This window comes from Oncorhynchus nerka, linkage group LG1 (assembly GCF_034236695.1).
Source record: "Oncorhynchus nerka isolate Pitt River linkage group LG1, Oner_Uvic_2.0, whole genome shotgun sequence".
Lineage (NCBI taxonomy): Eukaryota > Metazoa > Chordata > Actinopteri > Salmoniformes > Salmonidae > Oncorhynchus > Oncorhynchus nerka.
The window spans coordinates 9,982,343-9,996,905 of record NC_088396.1 but is presented as its reverse complement, the minus strand read 5'-3'; the positions used below and the strand labels follow the sequence as shown (position 1 = coordinate 9,996,905).

At 40.4% G+C, this 14,563-nt stretch overlaps 1 protein-coding gene across 3 annotated transcripts; it reads left to right on the top strand.

Moving 5' to 3' along the window:
• The first annotated feature begins 3,739 nt into the window (after positions 1-3,739).
• On the top strand, positions 3,740-11,534 carry LOC115136607 (mitochondrial chaperone BCS1). Of its 3 annotated transcripts, none has more exons than XM_029672376.2 (8): positions 3,740-3,852; positions 7,007-7,385; positions 9,136-9,275; positions 9,444-9,638; positions 9,778-9,841; positions 10,101-10,273; positions 10,859-10,976; positions 11,077-11,534. In XM_029672376.2, the coding sequence occupies exons 2-8, from the start codon at positions 7,066-7,068 to the stop codon at positions 11,327-11,329; spliced, it is 1,263 nt and encodes a 420-aa protein (XP_029528236.1). In that variant the 5' UTR covers positions 3,740-3,852; positions 7,007-7,065; the 3' UTR covers positions 11,330-11,534. The 3 variants fall into 3 exon arrangements, with proteins under 3 accessions (XP_029528236.1, XP_029528058.1, XP_029528329.1); XM_029672198.2 differs by lacking the exon at positions 3,740-3,852 and adding an exon at positions 6,421-6,686; XM_029672469.2 differs by lacking the exons at positions 3,740-3,852; positions 7,007-7,385 and adding an exon at positions 6,473-6,686.
• The last annotated feature ends 3,029 nt before the right edge of the window (positions 11,535-14,563 follow it).

Sequence of the window (14,563 nt, the reverse complement as noted above, 5' to 3'; positions counted from 1 at the left end):
CAACATGAACAACGATTTAGAATAACTAATTGTTCTATCCGTGACATTAGTGTCCCGATAGCAACTTTAAGACTTCCAGTTTTCCGGTTTGCCTTCAAAATAAAAGTCTTCGGTAAAACGCTGTGTATGATACGATACGGTAGTTTGGTGGTGACACCTTATTTGGGAAGGTAATGGTTGGAAGGGAATAAATGGAATGTCATAAAACACATGGTTTCCATGTGTTTGATATCATTACATTCATGCCATTCCAGTCATTATTATGAGTTGTCCTCCCCTCAGCAGCATCCTGTGAAATCAATATTTTTTGGCAGCTTTGCATAGTCATAGAGCATACTGTTAAAATTCGTACAAAATTAAATTAAAGCTGATGGGGGGTCACCTTGGGGTCATAATAGGGGCTGCAAATTTTTTGATGTATTATAATAATCTAATTTGATTTGATTTGATAATTGATTATGTTAATGTTGTATTAATAGAAGGGGAAGGGCTATAAGACCCATCCCTCACTACATCGATAGAGTCCTGGACTACAGATTAGCAATATATATATATATGCATTATAAGGTTTAATATTGTTCCACAGTTATTTTCTAGCCTCTGCTTCTTATAAGAAACAATCTGAGAGATGTGTGAGTTATTGCAGTCAAAACAGGGTGTCTATGAGAAAGCGCCTCAAGGCTAAAAGAGATTCATAGACACAGAACCCTGGGGGAGTGAAAGAGATAAGAGACAAGTCAGACTACTAACCAAACGTTTAGTTTTGGAGGGGGACTGTGTCATGTGAACTGCTGCTGGCTTTTTACTCTGCCCCCTCCATAGCCCAATAGAGCTTGCCAGCTGGTAGTCTTAAAAAACAGTATTTAATTACCTCTGGTTCATTCAGCCATTCCTATGGGGAAAGAAAAGGGTTTTGGGATAAACACTGAAATTAAGACTGAAGTCATCTTATACGTTTTGTTCTATGAGATAGTATCAATCAGTTAACATTACCTTTATGAATTATGAAGTCTTAAGTTTTTTCTGAATACATAAATTCTTCAAAATTCACAAAAGGTAACATTAGCTGATTAGCTGAAGATTATTTTTATGAGAACAAAACGTATAAGATCTCCAAAGCCTGTGTTTACCAAAGAACTTATTTTCAGCGTTTATCTCAAAACTCTTCAAAAATTCTAGTCTTTTCCTCATAGGCTTTGTACAACAAACAATGGCGGAGTTAGTGCCTACAAAAAGACACCATTACTATTGCTTTCTATGCAATATACTGTACTGGACTGTCTACTACCTGTCTCAGCTAAAATGAGATGGGAAAAGACTCAGTAGGGTGAGTATGAATTAAAACCTAAGTCATATGAAGCATTAATGGACTTTAATTGTGGTCAAAACAAACTTCTTAAAATGGGGTGCCCGGACACTATAGGGCTCAAATATAGCACTGTGTCATAGGATGCATATATTGTCATTCCAAAATAGCTTATATTGTAAAAGACATATCTTTTATCTTTTTTTTCCCTTCTGGTAGACACTGGAAAAAATACAACCTACAATATGTTTATTTGAAAAGTCAAGAGAAATGCAAGTATTCATCACATTGAAGTTAATTAACCAAATTGATCAACAGTTACACAGAAGTTTCAAGTTTTGTCACATGCACAAGTACAGTGAAATGCTTACTTGCTAGCTCTTTCCCAACAATGCACTATTCAATATCAAATAGTATAAAGTCGATTATTTTTCAAAACACAGGAAATAAGAAAAACTAGAGAAAGTAAGCTCCAGTATATACAATACAGGGTCTGTGGCAGTGCCAAATGTACAATGAGCAGGGATACTGGAGAATTTGAGGTAGTTATGTACAGTGGGGCAAAAAAGTATTTAGTCAGCCAGCAATTGTGCATGTTCTCCCACTTAAAAAGATGAGAGAGGCCTGTAATTTTCATCATAGGTACACTTCAACTATGACAGACAAAATTAGAAAAAAAATCCAGAAAATCACATTGTAGGATTTTTAATGAATTTATTTGCAAATGATGGTGGAAAATAAGTATTTGGTCACCTACAAACAAGCAAGATTTCTGGCTCTCACAGACCTGTCTTTAAGAGGCTCCTCTGTCCTCCACTTGTTACCTGTATTAATGGCACCTGTTTGAACTTGTTATCAGTATAAAAGACACCTGTCCACAACCTCAAACAGTCCCACTCCAAACTCCACTATGGCCAAGACCAAAGAGCTGTCAAAGGACACCAGAAACAACATTGTAGACCTGCACCAGGCTGGGAAGACTGAATCTGCAATAGGTAAGCAGCTTGGTTTGAAGAAATTAGGAAATGGAAGACATACAAGACCACTGATAATCTCCCTCGATCTGGGGCTCCACGCAAGATCTCACCCTGTGGGGTCAAAATGATCACAAGAACGGTGAGCAAAAATCCCAGAACCAGAACTAGTGAATGACCTGCAGAGAGCTGGGACCAAAGTAACAAAGCCTACCATCAGTAACACACTACGCCGCCAGGGACTCAAATCCTGCAGTGCCAGACGTGTCCCCCTGCTTAAGCCAGTACATGTCCAGGCCCGTCTGAAGTTTGCTAGAGAGCATTTGGATGATCCAGAAGAAGATTGGGAGAATGTCATATGGTTAGATGAAACCAAAATATAACTTTTTGGTAAAAACTCAACTCGTCGTATTTGGAGGACAAAGAATGCTGAGTTTCATCCAAAGAACACCATACCTACTGTGAAGCATGGGGGTGGAAACATCATGCTTTGGTGCGGTTTTTCTGCAAAGGGACCAGGACGACTGATCCGTGTAAAGGAAAGAATGAATGGGGCCATGTATAGTGAGATTTTGAGTGAAAACCTCTTTCCATCAGCAAGGGCATTGAAGATGAAACGTGGCTGGGTCTTTCAGCATGACAATGATCCCAAACACACCGCCCGGGCAACGAAGGAGTGGCTTCGTAAGAAGCATTTCAAGGTCCTGGAGTGGCCTAACCAGTCTCCAGATCTCAACCCCATAGAAAATCTTTGGAGGGAATTGAAAGTCTGTGTTGCCCAGCAACAGCCCCAAAACATCACTGCTCTAGAGGAGATCTGCATGGAGGAATGGGCCAAAATACCAGCAACAGTGTGTGAAAACCTTGTGAAGACTTACAGAAAACGTTTGACCTCTGTCATTGCCAACAAAGGGTATATAACAAAGTATTGAGATAAACTTTTGTTATTGACCAAAAACTTATTTTCCACCATAATTTGCAAATAAATAAATTAAAAATCCTACAATGTGATTTTCTGGATTTTTTTTCTCATTTTGTCTGTCATAGTTGAAGTGTACCTATGATGAAAATTACAGGCCTCTCTCATCTTTTTAAGTGGGAGAACTTGCACAATTGGTGGCACAGAGATTCTGTAACTGTTGGCTAACAAAGGAAGCGGGGCAGATCAACACAAAGTGATCCTCCAAATGATATTTTACAAAATCAAGGTACACATCTATTATCTTATCACTGAACCGGTTTCCATTGGTTATTGTATCAAAATTCTCAGTTTCCTTCGAGTTGGCTGAGGAATGTCTTGAAGTTTAGAGGAATCACATTCCTTGCATTTGACAGTGTAGGACTACTTTCAGACCAAAGTGGAGAACCCCTGCACTCCTTATCCGGTCATGTTACACAATACAAAATTTGTCTTTGTGCAGCAATTTGTTGAGTAATTCTAAACTATAGCACACTGACGACTTTGATGTTTCGGGGGCAGTTTACATGCCAAAGCTGGCCATGACATGTATAAAATTTCACAAATGGGTATTCTGAAACTGTAACTATACTGGAAATCACACAATATGCAAGGTAGAGTAAATCTTCTAGGTAATTTGATCCAAGACATGTCCATTTTTGCAAGCAAAGTCTTTGGGGCATGGGTTACATGAAAGCTTGAATGTTAAGAGGCTTTTGAATTCTTAGATATATTACATGCTTTGCTCTGTTGATTTGAACCAACAAGGTATTCTCCTATGCTTTCTGCAGAAATGTCCCTCGGTTCCACTATCAGTTGTTTTGTTGTCTACTATCAGTTGTTTTGTGGTCTACTATCAGTTGTTTTGTGGTCTACTATCAGTTGTTTTGTAGTCTACTATCAGTTGTTTTGTAGTCTACTATCAGTTGTTTTGTAGTCTACTATCAGTTGTTTTGTGGTCTACTATCAGTTGTTTTGTAGTCTACTATCAGTTGTTTTGTGGTCTACTATCAGTTGTTTTGTAGTCTACTATCAGTTGTTTTGTAGTCTACTATCAGTTGTTTTGTAGTCTACTATTAGTTGTTTTGTAGTTTACTATGCTGATGTAGTATTTAGAAACATTTAAACGGGTAACGTTTTATCAACTGTGTGATTGGAGAAGTATTCATACTGTGGAATGACAAATCTGTTTCTGAATCAAGTGGTTTGTTTGCGTCTGAGGCTCATTAACTACTTCATAAATATATAACCCCTTCTGTACTCGTGCCAACCCCTTCCCTATTTGTGCCAACAGAAATGTGTCATTAATTTTCCCCTATCTTAAAAAGTGTCAAAATCCAGCTCTGACCAGAAATGCCCCCTTGTAGATTTTGTGCCTGGATGACATGTTACAGATCTCAATCTGTTTCTTGTTGCCAACAGCTGGGATTTCAATTGTACTGGATGGAAAGATGGGGTCTCTCTTTACTGTACCATTTTCTGCTACACAGGGCACAAAAATAACAAGAATATCTGGTGTGATGGTCCAAACTGTCTGTCTAATCAATGCGCCATCACATTGACTGCATTTTGTGGGTGCACCCCCCTAAGTGATTACATGTTTTATTTTATTTTTTAATTTTATTATTATTATTATTATTACTGAATTTTACCCCTTTTTATGACGTGTCTGTTACCGGCTTTGTTTTTTTTCATTTATATTTCGAGGTTGGACATTTGCTTTGGTGCTGGCTCTACAGCACATATCGGTCTCTACCCCTCTAGTGGTCTTTACCAATCATAACCCTCTTGTTTTCTTTAAAAAGACGAGCTCCACAAATCACCAATTTATTTGCTGGATTCTCATATTGCAGGAGTTTCCACCTTGTCCATGGTCATGACAACTTGTTTGCTGATTGTCTTTCAAGGGTGGGAAATCAATACGTTTTGTGTTTAGCCAGTGTGTAGCCCTGGCACACGTTTATTTTGACTGCATGTTTTGCCATATTGGCGATGAGTTTTGTTTTGGTTGCACTCATTCCAAGGGGATGAGAGTTATAGAAATGTATGTGATTTTACCTGTTTCTCAAAACTTCACAGAGTTTAAGGCAGCTATAGAAATACATTTACAAAAAGGGAAGAAAAAATGAAAAATATTGTTTAAAAAAAAGTGTGTCTGTGTGTTTCTGTATATACAGTACTAGTCAAAAGTTTGGACACACCTACTCATTCCAGGGGTTTTGTTTATTTTTTTACTATTGTCTCCATTGTAGAATAACAGTGAAGACATCAAAACTAGGAAATAACACATGGAAACTATGTAGTAACCAAAAAAGTGTTAATTAACCAAACAAGTGAGATTCTTCAGTAGCCAGCCTTTGCCTTGATGACAGCTTTGCACACTCTTGGCATTCTCTCAACCAGCATCACCTGGAATGCTTTTCCAACAGTCTTGAATGAGTTCTCACATATGCTCAGCACTTGTTGGCTGCTTTCCCTTCACTCTGCTGTTCTACGCATCCCATTTTTTTGACTGGTACTGTAAATTGCCTGCAACAGTGAAATGGGCTACTTCTATGTGCATTAATGAGGAGGCAGAACACACCTCAATTCAAACTGTTGTTAGAAAATACAACTTTTTGAAAATAATTAGAAATTGACAAGTTGAAACAGCCTATAGATAATTAGCAGGCAGCATGGATTGGTTTGAGGACAGTGCGGTTTAACTGTCCTGTTGCGCAATAATCACATTTTGGAAAAGTGAGTGTGCTCGAAATGGTCTAGATACCATCTTCATCTGAATGTATGATATCGCCTGAATATGGCACATGGAAATCTAGTGCATTCACAGTGTCCAGAACAATAACTTATCCATTTAATTTAAGATGTTTGCTTTTCTATCCTTTTCTGAGCGACTGAAAATGTATGATATTGAAAATATACTAAAAGGCCAGCAACACTCTGTGTAATTCAGTGCTACATGAAATGCCACTATATATACATTCTACCTACCCTACAGAGTATTCTCTACAATACTTTTACTGCAGCACCTAGAATAGGTTTAGCTCTATAAGCCAATATGTATTTCATACAAGGTGATTTATTTGCATTGGGGGCATTTATTTGACCTCGGACCATTTTTAATGCAATTGTCACTTAAATATGAACAAATATAAATAGTTGTTCATGTTTAGACAATTTCCATATATCGTGAATAAATACAGGTTATTGACAGTTTTCTAATATTACTTTGGGGACTTTTATTAGAAACATTTTCGAAATTCCGTGACCCGGAAGTACCTTTTTAGTGTTGCTGACGAGACGCTGATGAACCAAACCACAGCATCGCCACAGCACTGTGGAAATTATATGCCAAATCTGTAGTGTAACAAGGCCAAGGGTGCCATGGTTCTAGGAATGAGACTGGAAAGGGAAGACTGTGAGGACACCTCTTTGGGATGCTCATAACGTATGTAATAAATTGTGGGACACAACATCAGGTGTCTGTGTATTGGTTGAACTCCAACCAATAAAAGAACAATAAACAAATTTGATTTACACAACTCCCGATGTTGTGTCCGAAAGCTATAATATAGCCAGCTAACAAGCTACCTTCTCTATTTGCACAAAATCTCAAATCTTCTGTCTGTTGCTACAACATTCTGACAGTTAAATTTACCGGCGTGATCAGAGCAAGACATCCAACCAGCCTGAGCCTGTAGCTAGCTAACTAATAATGATACTGACTGTAATTTAGCTAGCTGTAAGAAAGTCTTATTTTTCTTCTAGGTCGAGGTGTTGTATAGCTTCTGAGTAGCCTAGCTACATAGCTAGGAAACACAAGGACCATGCCTCTATCAGACTTCGTGGATGCCTTGAAGGACAACCCTTACTTTGGGGCTGGCTTTGGACTGGTGGGGGTGGGCTCGGCCATTGCTGTGGCCAGGAAATCAGCTCAATTTGGGATGATCTTCTTCCGGAGGAACTACATGATCACCCTGGAGGTGCCCAGTCGGGACAAGAGCTACCACTGGCTGCTGAGTTGGATCACCAAGCACGCCAAGCACACGCAGCACCTGAGTGTGGAGACCTCTTACATGCAGCACGAGAGTGGACGGGTACACACACAGTTTGACTTCCACCCCAGCCCTGGCAACCACATAATCTGGTAAAATGTTGACAAGACTCAATAACCCTGACTGTACTCTCTGATTAGTTAGAGATTAGTTGTCTGATGAGTTGTCGTAGTGGTCTCTCATAGTTCTGCTCTGTTTTTCTCTGAGCTGATGTGAGAAAATATATGCGGAACTTAACATTGTCAACAGATACTATACAGTAGGATATCTCTTCACAGGCACAGTCAGGTCCAAAATTGTCACCGTTGATAAAGATGAGCAAAAAATGCACTATAAAAGAAATTAACATACTGAGCTATATTGTGTGCTCAAAATATATTTTATACCCAAAGAGAGATGTATTTTTTAATAAGTAATAATTCTTCTAAAAAATATGGGTGGTAAAAACGATTTTTTCAATACCTTTTTAATGCCTCACTTTGTGAGGATAACAGCACTGAGTCTTGGGAGGGATTTGAGATCATTCCTCCATACAGAATCTTTACAAATCCTTTATATCATTTGTCTGAGCTTACGGACTGCGCTCTTCAATTCAAACCGCAGGTTTTCAATGGGATTCAAGTCCGGAGACTGAGATGGCCATTGCAAAATGTAGATTTTGTGGTCAATTAAAAAAAAATTGTGTGGATTTTGTCTCGCTGGAAGATTGACTTGCGGCCAAGTTTCAGCTTCCTGGCAGAGGCAACCAGGTTTTTGGCTAAAATGTCCTGCTACTGTCTGGGTAAGTTCATCATGCCATTGACCTCAACCAGGACCAGTAACATCAAAGATCCACCACCATATTTTACAGTAGATAAGTGGTTATTTTCTGAATATCATTATTTCGACGCAAAACCCACCACTGCAAAACCCACCACTGGTGTGTGTGGCGAAAGAGATGTTTTTTGATGTCATCCAACAAATGTAAACGCCTGGAGATAGCTAAATGGCATTGGCACTTGGATTGGAACTGATGCTATGGTCCGATTACATGAAAATAGAGCTCTTTGGCCATGCACACAAGTGGTGAGCTTTGCGTAGAAAGAAATATGCATATTCATAAAAGAACCCCATACCCACTTAGTGATTGGGGGGAAAATATTGATGAGGTTACATATCGGGATATTATTTTTTATGTATAATTTTGACAATATTGCAATATTTTTGCGCTATTTGGCTGTACCTGCACCAAAACTCGTGTCTTTCCTTCATAGCTTGTTCTCCATCTTCTTTTTAAATATGGAACCAATTTGTTTTCAGCACTTTTATTTCCATGAATGATCAAAACTAGTTTTCTCATGGCTCTCTTTTATCCCTCTGCAGCAGACATATGGTGAGAAATAGGATTGGAACATCTAATCTTAATAAAATCATAGTATCTCATCGCAATACATATCGTATCGGCACCTAAGTATTGTGATAATATTGTATCGTGAGGTCCTTGGCAATTCCCAGCCCTACTGGTCCCCTGTGGGAATCAAACGTTGCAAGCGCCATGCTCTACCAACTGAGCCACACGGGGTCTTTGTTAAGGTCAACAGCGTCATGAACTTTACCCAGTATCAGGACATTTTAGCAGAAAACTGGTTGCCTCTCCTTCTTTGAGCAATTGTATTAATATAACATTTTCAATTTTCACTTTATTTTATTTTTTCTCATCTTTATCGAGGGTGCCAATTATTTTGGACCTGACTATATGTACACAGCTCTGTAGCAACACATACCAGAATTTAGAAAAACACTTTTTTTTCAGAGTGTGAGTTGGTAAACTTTGTGCTGACTGCCATCCCTGTTTGAGTGCAGGTATGGGAGGAAGTGGATCCGAGTGGAGAGGACCAGAGAGAAACAGATGGTGGACCTCCACACAGGCACTCCCTGGGAGTCAGTCACGTTCACCGCCATGGGCAGAAACAGAGACGTCTTCTTCAACATCCTGCAAGAAGGTACACTAGAATCATCGAGACAAGTAGACACTGAGAGTGGCCCAGGAAAATGTGCACACAACTTGATATCTGATTTGATTGGCTGTTGCAGATAAGGGAGATTGGCTGTATTACTAGCTTGTGAAATGGAGTTGATTGGCTCTGTCTGTCTGTTTGGGTGTGATGCAGCCAGGGAGTTGGCCCTGAAGCAGGAGGAGGGTCGGACGGTGATGTACACGGCCCTGGGCTCTGAGTGGAGGCCCTTTGGGTTCCCACGGCGACGACGGCCCCTCAGCTCAGTGGTCCTGGAAGAGGGCTTGGCCGATAGGATTGTAGATGATGTGAAGGAGTTCATCGGAAACCCCAAGTGGTACACAGACCGAGGTAATTCCAATTCAGTAATTAATGACAAATGAATAGCTGTTTTGAAATTGAATTGACCCCATTCCTTTTCACCATACAAGCAGATGAGTGTGTGGTTTTGTCAGGGTTAATGTGGTTGTGTTTTGTGTTCTGCATTCAGGGATCCCCTACAGGAGAGGTTATCTGCTGTATGGACCTCCAGGCTGTGGGAAAAGCAGCTTCATGTGAGTATGCTGATGATGGTAGTATGGCAGCCCCAACCTTGCTTTGAAGCTTCGTGTTAGTGGTGTTTACTCTCCACACTTATCTGTGTATAATCCCTTATAAAATGTATTCAGTTTAAAGGGATAGATCTCTCAAAATACAAGTTGACATGATTTTCCACTTACCTTTGCTGTTGTCAATTGGCCCAGTTTACCGAGATGGCATTAGCCTCCTTGAACTGAATGTTTTGTTGTTGCATGCTCTGTCTGTGTGTTTCAGCACTGCCCTGGCTGGAGAGCTGGGCTACAGCATCTGCCTGATGAGTCTGAGCGACCGCAGCCTGTCTGACGACCGCCTCAACCACCTGCTGAGCGTGGCGCCGCAGCAGAGTATCATCCTGCTGGAGGACGTGGACGCCGCCTTCGTCAGCCGAGAGCTGCTGCCCACCGAAAGTATGTACAGTGGGGAGAACAAGTATTTGAAACACTGCCGATCTTGCCGGTTTTCCTACTTCCAAAGCATGTAGAGCATGTAGAGGTCTGTAATAAATCCACAGGTACATCTCCAATTGACTCAAATGATGCCAATTGGCCTATCAGAAGCTTCTAAAGCCATGACATCATTTTCAGGAATTTTCCAAGCTCTTTAAAGGCACAGTCAATTTAGTGTAAGTAAACTTTTGACCCACTGGAATTGTAATACAGTGAAATAATCTGTCCGTAAACAATTGTTGGAAAAATGATTTGTGTCATGCGCAAAGTAGATGTCTAAACCGACTTGCCCAAACTATAGGTTGTTAACAATAAATTTGTGTAGTGGTTGAAAAAGGAGTTTTAATGACTCCAGTATGTATAAACTTCCGCCTTCAACTGTTGGTTAGTTAATGTTTACTTGATTGTCATTCACTGTGCTTACTATGGGGACGGTTTGATCAAGACTCTTTACTTTAATAAAGGTTTAATAAAATAAAAACAATACTCTTCCTTCCAGTTCGGTTGCTCTTTTAGGACTCATTATTGCATCTCTCTGTCCCACAGGCCCTCTGGCCTACCAGGGCATGGGCAGGCTGACCTTCAGTGGCCTCCTCAACGCTCTGGATGGAGTGGCCTCGTCAGAGGCCAGAATAGTCTTCATGACCACCAACTTCATAGACAGGTATGAGCCACCTTGAGATTTAATACAGTATCTAGCAACATTTTGTATTGTGATCTAATCCTTTGTGTATCCTGACTACCATCTCCATTCATCCCTATAGGTTGGACCCAGCTCTGATCAGGCCGGGCCGTGTGGACTTGAAACAATATGTGGGCCACTGCACCCACTGGCAGCTCACCCAGATGTTCCGACGCTTCTACCCAGCTGAGTCGGCTACAGAGGGGGACCGCTTTGCGGAGAGCGCGCTGGCCACCCACCCCAACATCAGTGCTGCCCAGGTGCAGGGGCACTTCATGCTGTTCAAAATGGACCCAACGGGCTCCATAGACAACGTGGCTAAGATGAAGGAGTGAGGAGACTTAAAGGACTCTGGGAAGGAAGGTCACGGAAGAAGTCGTCATTTGACACGAAAGGAGAAGTTAAAGGGACTCTGTTTGAGACGGAAAATGCTGTAACTTCTCAAACTTTTTATGTGCTTTTTTATTGCAAAGTCACATACTGAATAAAAGTGAGTGAGTGTAAATTAAACATGTTTTAAATAAAATCAAAGGCACATGAGTAAGTTGGTACTATTGACGTGGTATTTACAGTATATAGAGATTCAAAGTAAAAGGGTTGTGGCATGTATTACACTCTCCGAATTCTAAGAATTTTGATAATTTAATGGAAATTCTGTCTGAGAAGCCATCCAGTTCACAGAACCACACTTCTATAACAAGTCTCAACTCCCTCCTACCGGGACACGCTGCTGTGCAAATCAAACACATTTCTCAAATCCACTCTGCATTTGATTGCAGATTGGCATAAGTCTACCTTCACCTAGGTAGCCTTTCTCATTGGTTGATTTGAGAAGTCTGTCACAATCTGTGTTTGGCAACTGCTTAAGTATTGATGTCCCTAGCTTATACAATGTTATTAATTTGAGGTTGGTTGGTACCTGTATTACTGAGTTTTGAGATTGGGAGAAAACTAAGTACTGCAATATTACGATGTAATTACTGTAGAAACTAATCCAGTAATTATATAATGTACTAACAGTCATGCTCGTAACTGACAAACTCTGAACAGGTCCAAGATGTAAAGTTAAGCCCCTCTACTTCCTCTTTGTAAGAGTAAGCTCCACAGAAAGATACGTTGAGTAGAGATCAAATGTTAATACGTGCAACGTTTTTTCTGTATTTTTTGCTCTGTGTCTTATGCAACCTAGCTGACTTTATTTAGGAAGTGGAGGAGGTCTACTATATATATATATATATACATATATATATATATATATACAGCAGTTTACATAGGTGTCACACTGTTTGGACAGAATGGAGATAGGGTCGCTTCTGTAAGTGTATGTGCCAATCATTTGGGTTTATCACTATTGTATTTTCTCCTTGATTTACAACATAATTGTATACTTTGCGTTTTTTATTTTAGATGAGTTGTGTCATTTAATGACATTTCTTTGTGTTTTAGTACTAATTACTCTACATTCACCTACTCTGGATACAGTCAAGATGAAGGCCCCCCCCAGCAATTACCCAGCGGGCTAAGCTGGTTGCCCAATGGGATGTTCTGTAGTAAAGTCAGATTCTCCATCCCTTCATATCTCCAGCTTATGGGGCGGCAGGTAGCCTAGCGGTTAGAGAGCGTGCCATCAACCGGAGGATTGCTAGTTTGAATCCTGGTTCCGATGGGGAAAATCTTGCGGGAAGTGAGCTTGCAACCGGAGGGTTGCTCGTATCAAGTCCTAGATGCCATTGCCTCCCGTTGTGCCATTGACAAAGGTAATGAACTCCCCACAACAACAGCTCGTGTGGCTGCCCCCAGCACCTCTCCAAAACCTGTATGTGTGTCTTTCAGAGGGGTTGGGTTAAAAGCGGATGTAATTTCGGTTGGACCTATGCAATTGACCAAAAAACTGACCTTGATCTTCTATCCATCCATCCTTTTCATCTGATGTCTTGCCGTATTTCAGTTTCACACTATTAATTGAATTCCGTTACAATATCTTTTCTCTCTGAAATAAGTTATGTTTTGCCAGAGAGACTTGTGGCTGCTCTTAACCCTGCAGCCAAACTGGACTCAGATATTCAAAAGAGAGACTGTCATTTTTTAGATATGACAAGATGGATGAGCCACTGACTGGGACTATAAATGGAGATTGAACGATACGTCAGTAAATTCCAATACAGATCATGAATACAGAATCCATTTTGTTTCAGCAGTTTACATGGATGTCTACACTTGTATTGGTGTGAAAAGAGCAGGATATACACATGCCATTTTCAAACTATACACATGCACGCTCGCAGCTTCAAATTTGATTTGTAAGCAATGCTATTAATCTTACTGTGGTAAGGTAAGTTTATCTAACACAGACATTAGGATGTTTTAGAAGGACTGGTAAGGCTGATGTAAGATGCTCAGCTGTGAAGTACATTGTGAGCATTTCCAATGCATCTCCCCGTTACAGAGAGGCCCAGAGCTGTAGCAAATGTTTCAAAATGGTGGCTGAATGTAGGAGACTCAGTGACTGAGCTGTGGGGTTGAGGGCTCTTCTACAGGCTGCAAGTTTGTCTGGGACAAGATTCCTCCCATGAATCCCCTGGGTCCTGCTACAATTTCAGCTGTGTTAAACTAACTGATAGAGGAAGATACAAGTGTAAAGCTGGGAGAGGTGGCTGTTAAACAAGAGACAGCAAAACTCAGTTTCTCTGGTTAGCAGGTCAGTCTGACCTTGTCCCTATTGGTTTCATATGGGCTTCCCCTAACCTTGCTGAAGATGAATCCTGACAGAGTTCAACATGTTAGGAACCAGTCTCTTTCGCTGCGCTGTGAGGTTAAGGAAAGTCTTCATGGATGGAGATTGAAGAGGTTCATGACAGAGTCAGGAGAAGTGACAGGGTGTCGACCTGAGTTGGCTAACGTTTGACAAAGTTGCTCTATACCTGTGTAGTACAGCTGTAATTACTATGGTAACAGTGTCATCATGTTGTTAAGTAGTAGTTTAATAACTACTTTCCAATTGTATAATAATGGGGTTGATGTACAGCATAATATGATTGTTCTGCAGTTGTACAGGTGGTAATGTGACCTTGGAGATTCCTACGCATCCTGTGACAGGGAAAATATGTGACTGCTGTAGAAATAAGACTACTCCCTCCCATTCCATCCCAACATTTTATAAAGATGGATCACTCCATCGGGAACCAGACTACAGGAGAGTTGACCATCCCCTCAGCATCAAAGACTGATGAGGGCTTCTACAAGTGTAAATACCGAGGCTCTGGAGAATCACCAGAGAGCTGGAAAGGTAAGACATTATCTTTGTACACAAAGTTCTCATTGATCCAAATCCATATATATTTAACGTCCATTTAAAACTTGTACTACAATTGCACGTCTGTTATTTCAGAGTCTCCAGCCCCTAGGCCCTCTACTACACTAATATGCCATTCGGCCATCACTCATTCATATATTTTTATGTACATATTCTTAATCATTAATTTACACTTGTGTGTATAAGGTAGTTGTTGTGAAATTGTTAGGTCAGATTACTTGTTAGATATTACTGCACGGTCGGAACTAGAAGTACA